General features: G+C 38.6%; 2 protein-coding genes across 4 annotated transcripts in view; one reads left to right on the top strand and one right to left on the bottom strand.

Annotated features, from left to right (window-relative positions):
* The window catches only part of TFEC (transcription factor EC), a 629,038-nt gene that overhangs the window by 215,652 nt on the left and 395,526 nt on the right, over window positions 1–17,860 (bottom strand). The gene's annotated exons all lie outside the window — the stretch shown is intronic.
* The window catches only part of TES (testin LIM domain protein), a 42,774-nt gene continuing 30,229 nt past the window's right edge, over window positions 5,316–17,860 (top strand). The window contains exon 1 of the mRNA XM_017664034.3: window positions 5,316–5,510. Within this exon, the coding sequence (XP_017519523.3) occupies window positions 5,484–5,510 (27 nt within the window). The 5' untranslated portion in view covers window positions 5,316–5,483. The remainder of the gene's footprint in view (window positions 5,511–17,860) is intronic.

Here is a 17,860-nt window from a genome sequence, read left to right as displayed (position 1 = left end):
GATATAATTAGTTAACATGAAATCATACTGGATTAGAGTAGGCCCTAAATCCAATGACTGATGTCTTCATGAGAAAAAGGAGAGAGAGATTCAGGTACACACACACACACACACACACACACACACACACACACACACACACACACGAAATAGCTATGTGAAGATTCCTCACAAAGGGCTCATGAGAACTGCATTTCTGGAGTTCTATGTTGATAAAAGTTTGTACATTTTATACTTGAAAGTCACTTCATAAAATCTTTGGCTCACACTATCTTTCTTAAATATATTAAATATATTGTTCTACTTTCTTCTGATCTAGATTACTATACAAAAAGTTTAATGTTAGTGTAATTTTCTTCCCCTTATAAATCACATGCTTTAAGTCTAGATATCCAAGGGGCTTTTTTCCTATTCCTCAAAGTCCAGTAATTTTACTAGAATGTCTTGGTGTTGGTCATTTTGAATTAATATTCTTGTATATGTAATGTTATCTTACAATCTCTAGTTTCAAAAAAATTTCTTCTCAAATTCAGAACAGTTTTCTTGAACTATAATTTTTTGATATTTATTCCTTTGATTTTGTGTTCTTTGTCAGGGACTCTTACCATTCATGTTTCATCTCTGTATTCTATTTTCAATATTTGTTAACTTTCTCTAGAATACTTTTTCTGTCATCTTCCTTTTTGATTTAAAAAATATTTTTCTTTTCTACCTCCTATTGTTCTTAGTCATTATCAGTTTTGCCTTGTATTCCTTAAACTCTTTTCTTCATTTCTAAGTCTCTCCTGAATTCTATTGCCTGTGTTCTGATTCTGCTTTGTGGGGATCTTTCTTGACATATATTAACTTTTTAATGTCTTTTTAGCTTTCAGTTTTAAAATACCAGCTTACAATTCTGTTCTGTTTGCTGGACACATCTTTTTGATGTTCTTTCATTAACCATAGGGAAGTTATTCTGTTCTATTTTCTCATGATAACTTTGTATTAGATTCTAACCTTGATAATTTACTATTGCTCATTTTCTTGAACTTTTCTAATGAGGCAGGGTTCAGAAAATCATGTCCAAATTCTGAGAATGCCATCTTCCCTTGTTTTTAAGAAATGTTAAAAAAAAGTGATTTTGGTATTTCCTAACTATGTTCCCCTCTCTGGCTGTTGATTGAAATATGGCTAGTCTGACCAACAAGTTGAATTTTAAATTTTAATTAATATTGGTTAATTTAATTAACAAATTAAAAGTTAATGACATGTGGTTAATGGCTACCGTATTAGAGTTCTCCTCTCGCCTTTCACTTTCTTTCCACTGTCCTGCACCATCCTACTTGATTCTGATTTCCCCCAATGCACTTGCTTATTGTGGGGCCCCCTCCTAGAATGGAATCCTGGAGGGTTCAGTTTTGAGACATCAGAAGAACAAGATTGCTTCAGCCCCTTCAATCATTTTTACTGTTTCAGCTGCTGTTATAAAATTAGTCCTCAGTATTTTAAAATGAATTACTGGAGGAGAATATCTCATGTCCTCCTATCGATCAGAAACTTCCTGATGCCTTTCCTCTCTTCCCCCACGAAATTATTTATACATATATGTCTCATGGCTCTTGGTGGTTTGTTCTCACTGCTTGTGTTTTGAGGTTTATGGAGATAACTGTCTTCTAGTTTGATTGTAAAGGTTGTCCATGGGCTTTGGTTTTGTTAACTAGTTAATCTGCCTTTTGTTTTGTTTTTTAACAGATTTTCAAACAGATTGAAAAGTACATTGCTACTGTCCCATTTTCCTAAAATACTTGGTATAATATATTTTTAAATAAGGTTTTTCCATTAAGAAATATGCCATGCTCATCAGGGAATACTTTTTTAAAAGGAAGAAAAGAATCCCTATGGACCCAGCAATCAAAGACAAACCACTGCTGACATTTTAGTGTATTTTCCTCATGTTCCTTTTCTGTGCAAGGTATTTTTGCCTGCTTGTGAGCATACTGTATATACAATTCTGTATATACAATTTTCCAGTTTGTTCCCATAATATCATAATATTACAGTTGTTTACTATTAGAAAAATATTTTAAGTATTATTGTTCAGAACCTGTGATAAATCTATCATATGGATCACCCATTATTTACTTGGTAAGTCCCTAATTAAAACTTTTTTTACAGATAACAGTTCCCTAGATATATTGGTATATCCCTATAGAAAAAGGTGTAATCCTATACAAGCTGCTAATGAGCAATAATAGCTGTATTCAGTAGTAGTGGAGTTCCTCTAAGAGGTGTTAATAAATGATTAACATCGTTAAAGAGGACTCCTGGGACCTCAAAATAATTGAGGAGACAGGTATAGTTGTCTCTATCTTGAAAAATTACCTCCCTTAGTACAGAAAATTTTATCACTGGTGTTTCCTTTCCCTGGTGTGTATGAGTATATGTATATACATATGTATATATGTGTACCTGTGTATTTATAATCAGTCTTCTGTATCTCTAGCCCTAATCTTTCTTTGGACCACTAGACTGAGATCCAATTGCCCTTGCAAAATCAGTACACACAAAAAACTAAACCCATTATCTTTTTCAGTCTTCTTTCCCTTCTGTCTCTTACCTTGAGGAGTGAATTACAAAATACAAAAATATTTTAAGTATTATTGTTCAGAACCTGTGATAAATCTATCATATGGATCACCCATTATTTACTTGGTAAGTCCCTAATTCAAACTTTTTTTTACAGATAGCAGTTCCCTAGATATGTTGGTATATCCCTATAGAAAAAGGTGTAATCCTATACAACCATACTAGTTACCCAAAATAGATTACTGAGAGTCATCCTAAGCTTATCTTCCCTCCTTTCAAGCCAATCAATCAATTCCAAAATTTTCCACCTCTTTAATATCATCAGTTACTCCTTTTGATTCTCCACACCAACTACTGCTGCCTTACTTGGGCTCTCATCCTACTTCACATGGGATAGAACTAGCATTTCCCCAGTTTTCCAGTGATTTCCTTTCTGTTAAATCCATGGTCACTTGACCCTTCTCTACAATTTGACATTATTGACTAATTCCTTCTTGATTTTCCTCTCTTGGTTGCTATTAACTCTACTCCACACTTTTTTCTTACCCTCTGACCAGGCCTAATCTTTCTGTGCTTTTCTTGCTCAGCTTCAATTGTCATTTACATTTTTTTTTTTTTGCAATTTCCATGCTGATTGTACCGCACTCATGGCTTTCAATTATTTAACTGCGTAGGATACTGATTCCTATAACACCATTCTGATCCAGATCTCATCTCTAATTTATGTTTGGTTACTTCACTATCCCAATCTCAAACCCAACGTATGCAAAACTGTATCCTGTATCTCCACCACCTCCCAAAGAAAGAACTAAACAAAATCGTGCTCTTTATTCTGTATTTTCTCTTCTCTGGAGCCATCTACATAGGTGATCAAGCCAGAAACATGTGTGTCATCTTCTGTTCACTCCTCGCTCATCATCTAACTACACCAGTCATCAAACAGTGCCACTTCTAATTCCTTCACATCTCTCTAGCTTAACACTTGAATAGCTAAATAAAGACTCATAATTTAGTTCTCCTAACTTAGCAGTTATCTACCTCAGTTTTGTCTTCTACTTAATTGGCACAATAATGATTCCAGATAGAAATCACTGAAGTTCAACTTCCATCCTTGCCAATGGTACACACACAAAGTGATGCTGGGAGGGCTGGGATGGAAGAGAGGGACAAAAGCAGAATTTAATGGAAAAAATGTTTCCAGATCTTTTTCTATCATCTCTGAACTCCCATCAAATAAGCCCAAAATTTATGTTACAACATTTGTTTGGTGCCTTATTTAAACTGTTTTACTGGACATTTTCCATCTGTTAAGCTCCCTGAAAGAGACCAAATTGCCTTGTCATAGATAAGTCTCATGTTCAGGGAGCTTACACTGGATAAACTTTGCAGGGGCCCAAACATATTAGGATGGTTTGGGGAAATGGGATGGGAAAGTTTTACTTCAACTGAGTGAGAAGAAAAATTCATGAAACATTTTGGACATTCCATTTTTAGTTTATTAATAGGATAAGAAAAACATGCACATTATAAATCAATGCTGTGTTGAGCAATGTTAACAAATAGACAAGTAAGCAAAGGGTTTCAGTGTTGGCTAAAATAAATTTCAGGTGCTTTCAGTTACCAGATTTCCAGCGGAAAGGGGAGAGACATCTGGACCCCCATATCTACATTATTTGGGGATATTTTCTGTTTAAAAGTAGATAATGTGCCAGAATTGGAAGTCATCGGTCTGCCCACTATAATTTTTTATCATTACCACAAACTGAAAAAGAAATGCATTCTTTTCTTTTACTTAGTCAAAATGCTCTGTTTACAGTCCCAGATGTGCTGGAGATTTGCTTAAAGACTCGTTGAGCACAAGTTCTGCTCCCAACAGACTAAGATATTGGGCAGGTCTCTGCACTGCTGGGGTCCTCAGGTCCCTGAAAAATGAGGCAGCAAGACTCAATAAATCCCTAGGATCCCTTCCAGATGCACCAATCTGACGGCATTCACTGCAATGGCTCCTGCACGAGGCGGTGGAATGGATCCAGCTCTGGTGCTACGGTGCTGCTTGTTATATCCATGAAACTGCCTCATGCAAGCATGAGACACGTGAGCAGCCTCAGACCGTTTCACTAAGCAGGTACAAAGGATAAGTACCTCCAAAGGAGTGACACAGCTTGTCTCTTAAGTGACTCACATCATCCCTGTTTAATGGAATGCTCAGGAAATCTATATAACCATCTTCATTGACGTTAAGGCTGTGAGGCGTGTCCAAAATGTTTCCTTTCCAGTGCTTGGGGCTAGAGAGAAAAACATTTGAAAAAAGGCCGTCTCCACAACTCATTAATGAAGTCAGGGTGCAAAGCTCATCATAGGGATCCCTAACGACCTCCACAATCTCCTTTCTCTTTGCCTTGAAATTAACCACGAAACTGGTAGTGGGATAAATACTCCCGGGGACACATATCGAAGGTCCGGGCAAACACAGGTACACACTGCTGGAATGCAAAGAGCTCTTGCTCGTCTTCAGCTGGAGGCAGTACTGGCCCCAGATTTTCCCGAGGGGGCTGGCAGATGCCCGGGGCGTCCGCAGAGGACAGGCAGGTTACCGGAGCGTGCTCTTGAGGGCCCCGCCCCGGACGCGGCCCCGCCCTCACCTTAGCCGAGGCCCGCTTAAGCCCCGAAGGTGCGTGCGGCGCTCGGTGATTGGCGGCTGCCGGCGCTGCCCGGCTGCCATTGGCTGCCTGGGCCTCTTTGTTCCCGGGCCCCGCCGCAGGGAGGCTGCGGCTGACTGGGCGGCGGAAGTTTGCGCAGGGTTGAGTGGCCGGGGCGGCGGCGCCGGAGTCCCAGCAGATCCCCCCGGTACCCGCAGCGAAGCCGGAGGGCAGGCGTGGGATCCAGGACGTGGGGAGGGATCCCTCTCACGCACAAACATGGATCTGGAGGCCAAAGTGAAGAAGGTAGGGGGCGTGGGCGCTGGGCTGCGGCCGCTTCACCTGCGCGGGGCGCCGCCCCCCGGCGGCCCGCGGCGGTGGGGCTCTGGGGTTCGGTCCCCGAGCCCGGGTACGCGCCCCTCCGCAGAGCGGTGCCGGGCCGCCCCGCTAACTCCTGAAACTCGGGAGCGACAGAGAGGCTGGCTCGCGAGCGAGTGCGGCGCAGGACAGGTCTCCCAGTCTGACCGCGTCCTGCGGTTGGAGGTGTTTGGAACTTTCCTTGCAGTGTTTCCGCTGCGCCTGTGCCTCCCTAAAAGAAACGGATGAAGGCAGGGCGAGTTCGGGCTAGACTGTGACACTTCTTTCTATCTCAGGAAGTTCAACTTTATTAAGCTTTTGTGGTTTAGGGGCACTGATGTGACTTTGACAGCTCAGACCTCCTCCCTCACCAGCTTGGCTGCCCGAGGCTCTCTAAAGTGAGTGCTGATTTAATGCACTTCCTTTGCACCCGCGGCTGGTGATAACGTGAAATGTGTTGATTATTGTTTTTTGTCATTCATTACTTCAAAGCACTGCCTCCTCTTAGAGAGTTACCTCCCAAAGAAAACGTTCTTTCTCTTAGGCAGCCAGTCCCAAAGGGCAAATGCCACCAGTATTTTAGCGCTAGGAGCTTTTTCCCGCCTGGCTGCCCCCGGGGCGTCAGGACTCAGGACTTCTGAGCGACTTACAGGTTGTGGGAGCCTTACATCGCCTGGAGGAAAGAGGTGGGGACCAAACTGTGACTCCGAGGGAATGCTGATGTCATAATCCAGTGTAACTTTCTGTATGAAAGGCCTCATTCCAGAGATTGGGTATATTCACTTTGCAGTAAATTTAAGCTAGCTCACCCTTATCAAATAGGGAAGGAAGTTTTGCAGAGAAAAGGGAAAATAGTAGAGAGAACCAAATTTTCATCTCTTGCGCATTGCCAGTATTGCTATTATTTCATCTTCCAAAGTCAAAGTTCCTGACTTGAGCATTAATTCTGTTTGATGCCCAGAATTGGATTTTTGAAAATGTGTGCAAATGCAAATTACTGGTTTAGGAAGCTGTTGAAAAAGAAAACCTTGCAGTGGGGAAAGCACTTAGTCCCTTTGACTAGAACCGGCCCTCAAAAGGGAATCCAAGAACAGAGAAACACAAATTCTAAGAGTAGCATGATTGCATTATTATATTCTCTTCCTGTTTGGCTTCTTATTCTTTTCCCTGCTTTTATGACACTAATATTTTTTTTGTTAATCTTGCTTGCCAGTAGGGAAGCATTTTGTTTGCTGCTTAGTTAGCTTTTTGTTCATGAACTCTGATTATTTTGTTTTTCAAGTGGCTAAGAGCTACTTCATTTAGTACTTGCCTAAAATTTTGGGGGTCTTGACCATGCTTATAAATATTGATTCAGTATCTTTTGGGAGATGGGAGGGATGAATAGGCGAAGCACAGAGGATTTTTTCGGGCAGTGAAATTATTATTGTATGCTACCATAATAGTGGATACATGTCATTAAATATATGTCAAAACCCATAAAATGAGCAATACCAAGAGTGAACCACAATACAAACTATGGACTATGGCGGATACCGATGTGTCAGTGTAGGTTCATCAGGTGTAACAATGTAGGATATTGATACTGGGGGAGGCTTTCGTGGGTGTGGTGATATGGGAACTCTGTACTTTCTGCTCAATTTTGCTGTGAATCTAAAACCGCTCTGAAAAATAAAGCATACTTAAAAGGAAAAAAAAAAGTCAGTATCCAAAAGTGGTTTTCACATTACTTGAGATTAGTAATTCTGAGGGAGAAAGTCCAAAGTTGAGAATTAAATGTGCTTGCAAGGGAAAAATCCAGACATTATTTATGAACTATTCCCTTAGTTACAAAATTTGGATTATGATAAAGAATGCCCCTGATACATGGTTTAAGTTTTCTCCTTCATTTCTCCTTTACTTTAAAAAGTTATCTTTTCAACCAACAACCTTACCCTTTTCCTCCCCCCACCCTGAAGTAAAAGCATGACATAAATTTAAAACTTTTATAGACACTCCCATGACAGTAACAAATACTCGTTTCACTACCTTGTCATTGCTAGTGATTCTCAGGACAGAGTCTTCAACCGATAAATTGGAAACTTCTGAAAGACCCCAAAGATGTCCAATTGGATTGCCACCCATAAACCATACCCTCTCTGTGTAGGACCCTTGACGGACTCGATGTTCTGTGGATTCGACAGAAAGTTTCCCAGTATAAAAAGTTTGGAGGTCCCAGGAATACATTTCATAGTCTGAGCCATAATCTAAAAAAGAAACTTCATTCGCTTTAGAAATTGTTTTCTAACACACCAGAAGAAGGAAACATTCCAATATTATCTCTGAGCTACTAGCAGAGCTTTCGCATCGTATTTTGCTAGCATGATTGTTTTCAGGTCTCTTTTTTTGTTGAGTTGGATGTACAGAAACAGTAATAGTTTGAAAGTACCTTTAAAAAAGCCAGGTTGGAAGTTGGAACAGCGACACAACCATTTAAATAAAACTATATTTGACTGCTGTTTTAAGATATGTGGCATTTTTCCTTCTCTCTTGACTTCATAAGGAATTTTACTCAGGCACATGAAAAATGTTACTTTTTTTTCCCATTAGCGGTCCATGAAACGAATTAAAGAGGGTTGTTTTCATTCCTCAACAACCTAGGGGGATGATACTAGTATAGGATTGTTGGTTTATAAAGTGATTTGGTGTCCACAGCATTTGCACAGATTTGGATTAATTACCAGTTAAAACCCATCATTACAAAGACAAGGGATTTTTATAATTAGACTTAGCCACATTTTGTTTTGTTTGAAGTAAGCAAACTGTTGCTAGGATGTGAGAGCTAGTTTGGTTATACTGAGTTTTTGTTTTAATAATATTTTAGAGTAGAATTTGACTTCTTTGTCTTTGCCCTGTCTTCTCAGCTATTCATCTAGATCTCTTCCTTATGTCCTAGGGCTCTTCATTATAAGTAACTTTGTGTAAGTAAAGCTCATGTCTGCTTGGAAAAAAACAATGGCCTTTGAGAAGCAGAAACAGAGTCTCATTTTGTGGTGAATGGTAAATCATGGCCCCCAGCCAGCTGTTTTCCTCTTTCCTTTCTGTATTACTCTCCCATGAGAATCACTTTTTTTTTTCTTTAAAAACATACCAGAGAGAAAGAGAACTCCAGTAATTTCCTTTATGCTGCCTGGGATTGCTGCAGGGCTTTTAATTTTACACCTTATTCATTTTTTTTGGTCCCCTTTCTAACCTCTGTCTTTTGATCCTTCCTAATGCTGTGCATGTTTTCTTTAGGACTCTTTGTTTCTCTAATTTTACTTTGAAAAGATGAGATGCACTTTAAAGATCACATAGCACTGAACATCCCTTTTCTCAGCATACAGATTTGTTTTAAAAGTTTGTCATTAGGCAAAAAAATAGACTGAAAACAAGTAATTGCAGTTGGAAAGAGTACTGAACCACAAAGATTATTTCAGTTAGAAATTGGAATGAGCCTTTTATCTTAGGTGGACCCTGATTGAAGTGGAGACGGCAAGTAAATGGCGACCTGGATGGTCAAATCTACAGTTGGATTCTCTGCATGAAGCCATTCTTGCTGCGAGAATCATTGGCAAGGCTGGGGGTAATGGGAGGGCAAGGTAGTTCCAGGGCTTTGCCTTAGAGGCAGTTAGTTACTTTGTCAGAACAAGTACAGAAGAAAGTAAAGTGGTCCTCAGCTGGGCTTTTATCTCATCTAACCCATGGTGTGATTTATTAAATTAATTGGATATGAAAAGTCACTTTCTCTAACTTGCCCTGAATATTGGTTTGAATAGAACTGTAGTAGGGTTTCTATTGATTTTGTTCCTTATGCTCTCCTATGAAATAGAATTGGCAATTTATATCTCAGTGGGCTATTAGCTGTGTACCATTGCCTCACCCCTTGAATTCAGTTGTTCTTCTACAGTACTAATTACTCATCCTTCAAGACACTCACCATGCACCATTCTCCAGAAAAGACGTCTTGTTCCTAGTTAGATGCAAAATTCCTTTCTTCTCAATTCCCAAAATGTGTTATCTGTAATCTCAGTACACATATCACGTTCTCACTCTAGATTATAAATTTCTTCTTACCTAGATTGCAAGTTTCTTGATCAGTGTATTCATATCCTATTTATACTTGCAAAGCCAGTTTATTTGCTGTTCAAAGCCAGCTTATGAAGTAGAATTTAGGCTCATTTTAAGGATAAAGAACCTGAGGCTTAGACAGGTTAATCTGAAACTGGCAGAGCCTAGCTATGATTTTAAACCATAGTCTTCAGAATCCATATTCTTGCATCATGCCACCTAGCCTCAGGGTCCTTTTACATCCTTGCCTTGCTCACTAAATATATGCTGAGTGAATTACCCAAATGTAAAAAGAGAAATAACCTGAAGTACATTTCAATGTTTTTATTTGTTTGAAGAAATTATATTGGAGAAATATAATTTCCTTCCCAATAAAATCACCACCTTACCAGTTTTCAATATTTTATTTATACTTCATTCATGCTGTATGTTTGCCCTTTAATATAAGTTGCCATTGGTCTCTTTTCGACAGAGACAAATTCTAAACAAAGTAAAAAACGTGAAAAGGAACTTCTGAGAGACTTTTAAAAGCAAAGAAATTCCATTAGCTCCAGTAATGTTCTGGACCATATCTTCTAGGACTACTTCAATTTCCCAGTTTTTGTTTGGAACAATGATAACGCTGCCTTCTAACTGCGTAGTGTAGTCCTGAGCCATAGTGACCCTGCATTTGGCTCTCTGCTTTGAGATTTCAACCAGTGACATCTAGAACTGTATAGAGGCCCTGTTGGCTGGGCTGTACAAGAGTCTGTTCTACCTGCTGATAGATAGACTTAAACATAGCATGGTAGGCTAACTCTCTCTTTCCCCTAGCAGCAAAGTGCTCAAAGTGCCACTGAAATGACAGACAGAATAGCTAATAGAGCAGTTAACAATTTTTTTTAAATTCAATGCTGGTAGAACTGTCTTTGTTGTTGACCTTTTCCCATTCTGCATACAAGAAGATGTATTGAGAAGCTATGGGGAACACCAAAATCATCAACTATTTTGTGAGGCTCTCACTGAGCTCCAAAGTGATACCAGCATTGTGAGCATGAAATCAACATCACGGACCATCAGAGAGCAAGGGTTACTCTGAGGGGCCTACTTAGTACAAAGAGAATGATAAATTGGTAAAAGAGGACTATTTCCTATTTTCTTTTTCTAATAGCTGTAAGTAGCAATACAGTTTGGCCCCATGTCAATTTGAATACAAGCTATTTACAAACCGAATCACCACAGTGTGTCCACAAATTAGAAAAGGTCAGTAAGTGCCCAGTGTACATAATGAACTGTAGTGTGTGGAAAGATTCCTGTAGTGTATCAGCTTTCTCACTTCTGTTTATCAGCATGGTGGTACAGTCACTCTGGCCTGAGTCAGTAGGTCTGGGTCCACTTAGTTTTGTGATGTTGGGCCCTATGAATCTCAGTTTCCATATATAGAAAAATCAATAGGGAAACCAAGTGATTTCTTCAAACCCTATGACTCTTTTGGACCTTGGAAAATATTATCAGTAGTCTACCAAGTACAATAATGTTCCACAGTGCTTAAAAATCACACAAGCCAAGAATATATAGATCTATATGATTTTAATGAAATGGCATAGTATATGTTATATACTTATGTGAATTCCATGAAGAAGCCTATAAACAATCTTTTTCATAAATCTTAGCTATTTTTCTCAAGTTTTTACTTAATTAGTTCACATTTTTAATATTTGTAGGATATTTGAATACATTAGGTTTAATTAATTTTAATCTGTAGTATGAAGCTTCAAAGGCATTATAAACTGCTCTATTAGCATGGGTCAAATAAGCCGAGTCATGATGTATCACTTCCCTTGGTATGTAATTACAGGAAAATGAAAAATAATGGAGCTTTTATTGTCTAAAAGTTATCTCTCTCAAAATAAGTTGATTCATTTAAAAACTATGTGAGTACTTTATGTGCCAAGCACTGTTCTAGACTCTGCGGGTATAGTATGAACAGAAAAGACAAGGCACCTTGTGTCACTGAACTTACCCTGTTGAGAGGAATGATAGAGCAAAAAAAGTAAATGAAAGTAAATGACAGATGATCAAAAGTAAGCACAACTGGGATTATACCCATCAGTGAACTCTATACAGGTCTTCAGTGCACAAGATTTCTAACAGAATGGGCAATTTTCATCGTGATTCCTACCATTGGTTTCTGGTTTTGCAAACTTTATAAGTAGGGATTCTTACTTCATTATATTAAGTAATGGCAAGTAGAAAAGAAATGAGAAAGCAGATTTTATGTATTAGAATGTGAAAAAGCTCATAAGCTGATAAGACTATAATAGTTACAATCTTACACCTTAAAGTACACAAACTAATCTTCTTTCTGATTACAAATGGCCTACAAGAGTCGTTCCTGGGTTGTGTTCCTGTTTGTGGTCATTACTAATTTTTGTTTGGCAACTACTGTCATGAAGCTGATTTTTTAAAAGTTTTTATTAGATTATTAATATATATGCAGTACTTATAGGAAATTCCTTTTTACAAGGTGGTGATGTTCAGGGAACCTTATATAAATAGTGAATTATGAAATCAACTTTTTGGAGGAGAGGAAAATGGAGAAAAAACTAACCAAATTGGGAACAGGTTTTAAAACTTGATTTTTAAAATTTGAAAAATAATCTGATACTTGCTAAGTTCATCCCTGCTCTCTAAGTAAATACCCATGTATTAAAATTTGCCTTAAGTACTGTTACTACAAGATTACATTTAGAGGCTTTTCAGCTCTCCAAGTTTTGACTTTCCTGTAAAAAGCTCCAGTCATATTTAGAGTAGTTTCACCTTTTTTTCCCCCTAAGTATACAATCTACCTAACTTCCTTTTTAAATAATGAGGAATTAGATAAGAGTATGCATAACGATAATTTTCTAATGCACGTTCATGCCCTGACCCAAAATGACTTAATTGCTTTTTCCTTCCTTCTCAACAAACCATTATAATCTCAATGCATTGGTTGTGACAAAAATATGAACAGAAGGTGACAGAAGAAAGAACCACAAGAAACTCAGTAGGTATAATTTGGGAACAGTACTGTGGAATTATTTCATGTTTCTGTCACACTGAGTACATGGCTGTAAAAATTAGTTGATTCCAGGTATTGCAGTTTTTATTTTGGTCATGTTCAAATAAGGAGAAGACCCCCATTTAAGGTCACCAATAACTGTGATCCTTAGGTAGTCTGCTAAGAACGTGGGACTGTTTGGGTTAGAGTTTGAGAAGCCAGGCTGTGAGGACTGCCGAGAATCTCAGCTGCCAAATGATAGCCAGGCTAATACTACATAAATATATTTGATCTCTGCAAGGCTGCGTCATCCTCAAATCACACATGATTCAGCCTGTGTTTATTGTAGTAACATTCTGAACACCATACAAAGAGAAGTTGCAGGGTGTCTGTTGTATAGCTTCTTATCTAAACAGTGAGCCTAGCAAGAAAGAGACTTAAAGCCTAGTACAAATGCCTTGGCATGGATGCCATTAGTAAGTCTATAGCTACAGTGAACTTGTCCTTGCTTTGTTTGAAGATAAAGTGATACCATGCTTCATTGCAGAAGTGATCATGCAGGTGTTTTTGTTTCTGTGAGTGAAGGTCATGAAAGTCTTGACAGATTGAGTCACAAAGTAAAGGATCCATCCTTTCCTTTATTGGGTACTAGTCTATGATAAAAATAATTTGGGGTTAAATAAAACAAAGTTACTCTTGGCCTTTCATAGAGATTATTAAAAGGGCAGTTTAAATCTAGAGTCCAGAATCTAAACTCCATTTCTATCAATATCACCTGTTGAGCTTGTATTCCCCCAAGCAACTGAGATGTCAACTTTGGTAGATAAAAGAGGGAAGGCTGGCAGGCAGGCAAGCTAGCTAGTGGGCAAGACAGATATTTAAGTTAACTACAATGCTGGGTAGAATGAAATAAGTGCTATAAGACAATGTTCAAAAAATCTGTGGTAAGGAACAAGTTTTTACAAACTCTGAATCTGTCATGGGCTGATTATTTTTAAAAACATAATAAAAATGAATTACTAAAAGAAAAAATATGAATACATGGCCAATTTAAAAGTCATTAAGTATATCAGACATAAATTACTGTCAAATTGCTTAATATTTCCTCATTGCTTACTCTCAGTTTCTTTATATATCTCATCACAGACTAGTACCCAACAGTTCACAGACTGTCACACTTTGAGTGGTGAAGTAGGAACACAAACAACTGTTAAGAAGTCTCAGAGGCAGGAGTAATTTTGATTGGGTAGATTGGGAATATTTTATGCGGGAAACAACATTCAAACTAACCCCTATAGGATATGTAAGGTCTCGTTAAGCAAAAAAGGCATTCCAGGAAGAGTAAATAGCATGAACCAAAGGAACATGGCTGTAAAAAGTCAGTAAAGCCTTGGTATTCACACCATTAGCATTTCCAGTTTGATCTTCTAAAATGAAGCCAGGATGCATGACACAATCTGGAGAGATGTGTAATTTTTCTAGGTTACCAGCTTGCATTGAGGAAGTGTGTCAGTGAGCTAGTCCAGGAGGCTAGCTGACTGCTGAGGATCCATATCTCTACCTTAATTTTGATTCTCATTGAATGCACTGTGTCATCTTTTGAGGTAGAGAAGGAAATTTCACACTGGGGTCTAGCTGATATAGGCTTGACTTGGCTACAAGCTGTTGGGTTGAGACCGCATTAGCTACACATATCTTTCATCATCCTTAGATCATCAGATTCCTTAAGCAAAAGTTTGGAGTACTAGAGGACATGCCTGACTGCAGGAGCACATTTTAATCCTCTGTTTGTGCCACAGCAGTCACATGCCCAAGCTCAAGGTCAAGGAGAGAAGTGTAAATTTGTGACTGTGAGGCTATGACCAGGGTGTGGATGTTTAATACTCCTTATTACCTGGAAATGAACAGTTGGGATCATTACTTCAGCCTACCACATGTCCTATAGTGGGAATGTTGAATTTTGGGGGTTTAAGTATACTTTTTGAATACCTCTCATGTATCAAGTGTGTGTTCTGAGAAGACACTCTGCACAGTATGATTGCTGATATTTCAAAGCAGGGTAGTGTTTGGTCCCTCTGAAAAACTATAAAGGAAAATAAACCTTGTAGTATCCCTTATGTTAGAGGGTCCTTTTTTCAATCTAGTCACTTTTTAGTTAGCTTTGAGACTCGGATCTCTCCAAATTGATTCCAGCCAGGTCATGTGATCCCCACATGAAGCTATGTAGAACTAATTTCTCCAGAATATGGCGAGTTGCCAAAGGATTTTAAGAGGACTTAACAAAATCTAACCTTTTAAATACTGCAACAAATTGAAAATAGATTTCACAAATATTTAAATGATGTTATGTATTAGACCCTGCTGGGTAAGGGAATGGGTATAATGGTCCAGTATAGAGAATGTTTTCTTGGATAGAATGTCCTGAGTTTTTGTGGCAGATTGCAAAATGGGCCACAATTCTTTGCAGCACCTCCCATTAAGGAACAGAATCTATTTTCCTACCCTCTGAATCTGGGCTGCCAGTAGGCTGTGGTGCAAGTGATGTTGTATGCTCCATGCTCAAACCTCAAGAGGTCTTGTTTGCTTCTAACTGCTTTCTTAGAACCCTCTGCTACTGTGTGAACTAGCCTCGCCCAGCCTACTGGAGGATGAGAGACCCTATGGAACAGAGGTCTTGCCTAGACCAACTGTCCCTAGCTGGCCTGCGAGGTACAGTGAGCCCAGTTCTGACCGAAGGAACCATCCTGCTAAACCCAGTCCATGGTGTAAACTGAGGAAGCGTGAGCAGAATATCATGATCAGAAATTACATAATAAGTGGTGTTATTTTAAGTTACTGTGGCCCTAAGGGTGGTTTGTTAAGCAACAAGTGATAGTTTACAGCCCCTCTATTGCTAGGATATAAGCCTTCTCTCCTCCCACAGTGAAAGCTATGAGGGTCTTAGAGAAGCTTTTCTCATTCTTCTTACCTTTGTAGCCCTCTGTACATATGAAAGAATAAAGAGCCAGAACACTGTAGCTTTCCTGACACTACTTGTTGCTTAAGAAAGGGCCCTCTTTGTAATCTAGGCAAATCTAATTTTGATATCTGCTTGTTTTTCCATCAAAATAAAGAAAAATTGATCAGCAACTGCTATTTGATCCTGGTTATGAGGCATATTTTGAAAGTTGTCTATTTATCTGGGACCCTAGGCAAATCTAAAATGATGTCTGTGTGTACCTTTTGTAGTGGGGAAGTCCTTGAGCTATAGTTTAAATAAATATAGAATAAAAAGCATATGAATACAAACCGCTCTGTAATAGATCAAAAATCAGAAGATGGGAATCTTAGTTAAGTCTCTTATGTTTACATAGCACACCATGTAAACATCATTTATTTTTTCCAGAGTAAGAGATGGTGTGAAAAGACTAGGCAATAAGTAAATAAGCATAAAGTATCTGGCAGTAGGGTTCCCTGTATCTCTCCCTTCCTTAGTTTCCAAGATTCCTATCTGGCTGTTAGACTGTTTTTGCTCTAAATGTCCCTCAATGCCAATCCTGGGCAAAAGTGGAAAGCGAGAAGATTGTCTTTTTTGTACCTCCCCCTCCCCCCGCTTTCTGTGCCTTCTCTCCCCTGGACTTAAGTCTCCAAATTCCCTTGGATTCTCCTACACCCCTGGGCAGCCGCTCCAATGGTTATCTCAGCCAGAGCCACAAGCCTTCCCCTTCATTCTCCACTCTGAAAATGCACCTGTATTGTCCTCTTTCCTGCATGTCCTCTGATCACGTAAGCAATTAGTGGCAATAAATCACTTAGTTGTACAGTCACCCTCATTCATCTGTTATAAGCGGTTACTCCCAAAGAAATAATACTGTAGCCCTTAGGCCTGGCAAAAATGATGGTGATCTTTAAGTTTGGGGATATAAAGAGTCTTAATAAAGGCCTCTCAGTATACAGCTATAGGTGGTCTCCACCCTAGAGCCTAGCCGAGGAGTTGGTGGCACGAATAGCAGATTACATTAGCATTTTTTGTCATGATCTAAGTTCTTTTAAGGAACTCCTACAGATGCCTTTTGGAATCAGGTCTTGAAAATCCCTTTTATAGCTAGTAGTCAAGAGGCCTTGAGGGCTGTGTATAAAAAGTACACGCTGTTGCAGTGTCTCTCCACGGAGCCAGAGCTTAGCCAAACCTAATTAAGAAGCCATTTCAGCAGCAATCCTAGCCTGCTAGTTGTGACATTTTTATAGCCCGCATTGTCTTTCTCAGAGTAACAAGCTCAGGAAGAGACCTTTTTTGAATAAAATCCACAGAAGAGGTATTTTATTGGTGAACATCTCAAATTCCTTTACACAATGGTATACAAATTTTTATAGTAGTCAGTTTGAAAAATGGTTATAAGGAACGAGCCTAAGCTGAATAGGAATACGTTTCTTCATATCATTTGCTTACCTAAAATAGTGCATATTTTTTTCTTTTTAAAAAATATCTCGATTCTTTTGGCTCTTATAATACTGTGAGAATACATTAGGTTTTGGATAGGTAGTAAGTACTGGAAAAATAGTTAGGAACTTCTGACTATAATACTACCTAATTTGAATCAAGTTTATTTGCATTCTGATATCAGAAAGTAGTATATTTTTTTCTTTTTTCATTTTTAATCTAGTTCGTTAAGGAGGACTATAATACAAATTTTGAAAAGTTTCTCTTAAATATAGTTCTTAACATTTCTTGCTAATCCTGATATTTTGTGTTCTGGTCCACAAGTGTATATGTATGATGAGATGGATAGAAAATAAGACTTAGAGACTAAAAAATAGTCTGCTTTTTGATCCTGGTTATGAGGCATATTTTGAAAGTTGTCTATTTCTCTGGGACCCTAGGCAAATGTAAAATGATGTCTGTGTGTACCTTTTGTAGTGGGGAAGTCCTTGAGCTATAGTTTAAATATAGAATAAAAAGCATATGAATACAAACCGTTCTGTAATAGATCAAAAATCAGAAGATGGGAATCTTAGTTAAGTCTCTTATGTTTACATAGTACGCCATGTAAACATCATTTATTTTTTCCAGAGTAAGAGATGGTGTGAAAAGGCTAGGCAATACGTAAATTGTTTCCTGTTTGTGCCTGAGTGAACAGCTAACAAACTGAGGGGAATATGAGTGTTTAATAAGAAGGAGCACAGTTCTGTTTTATCATGCCCATTTGGGACA

The sequence above is a fragment of the Manis javanica genome, chromosome 6, assembly GCF_040802235.1.
Source record: "Manis javanica isolate MJ-LG chromosome 6, MJ_LKY, whole genome shotgun sequence".
Classification (NCBI taxonomy): Eukaryota; Metazoa; Chordata; class Mammalia; order Pholidota; family Manidae; genus Manis; species Manis javanica.
The sequence above is the reverse complement of the archived record's forward strand: the minus strand, read 5'-3'. Positions and strand labels throughout refer to the sequence as shown.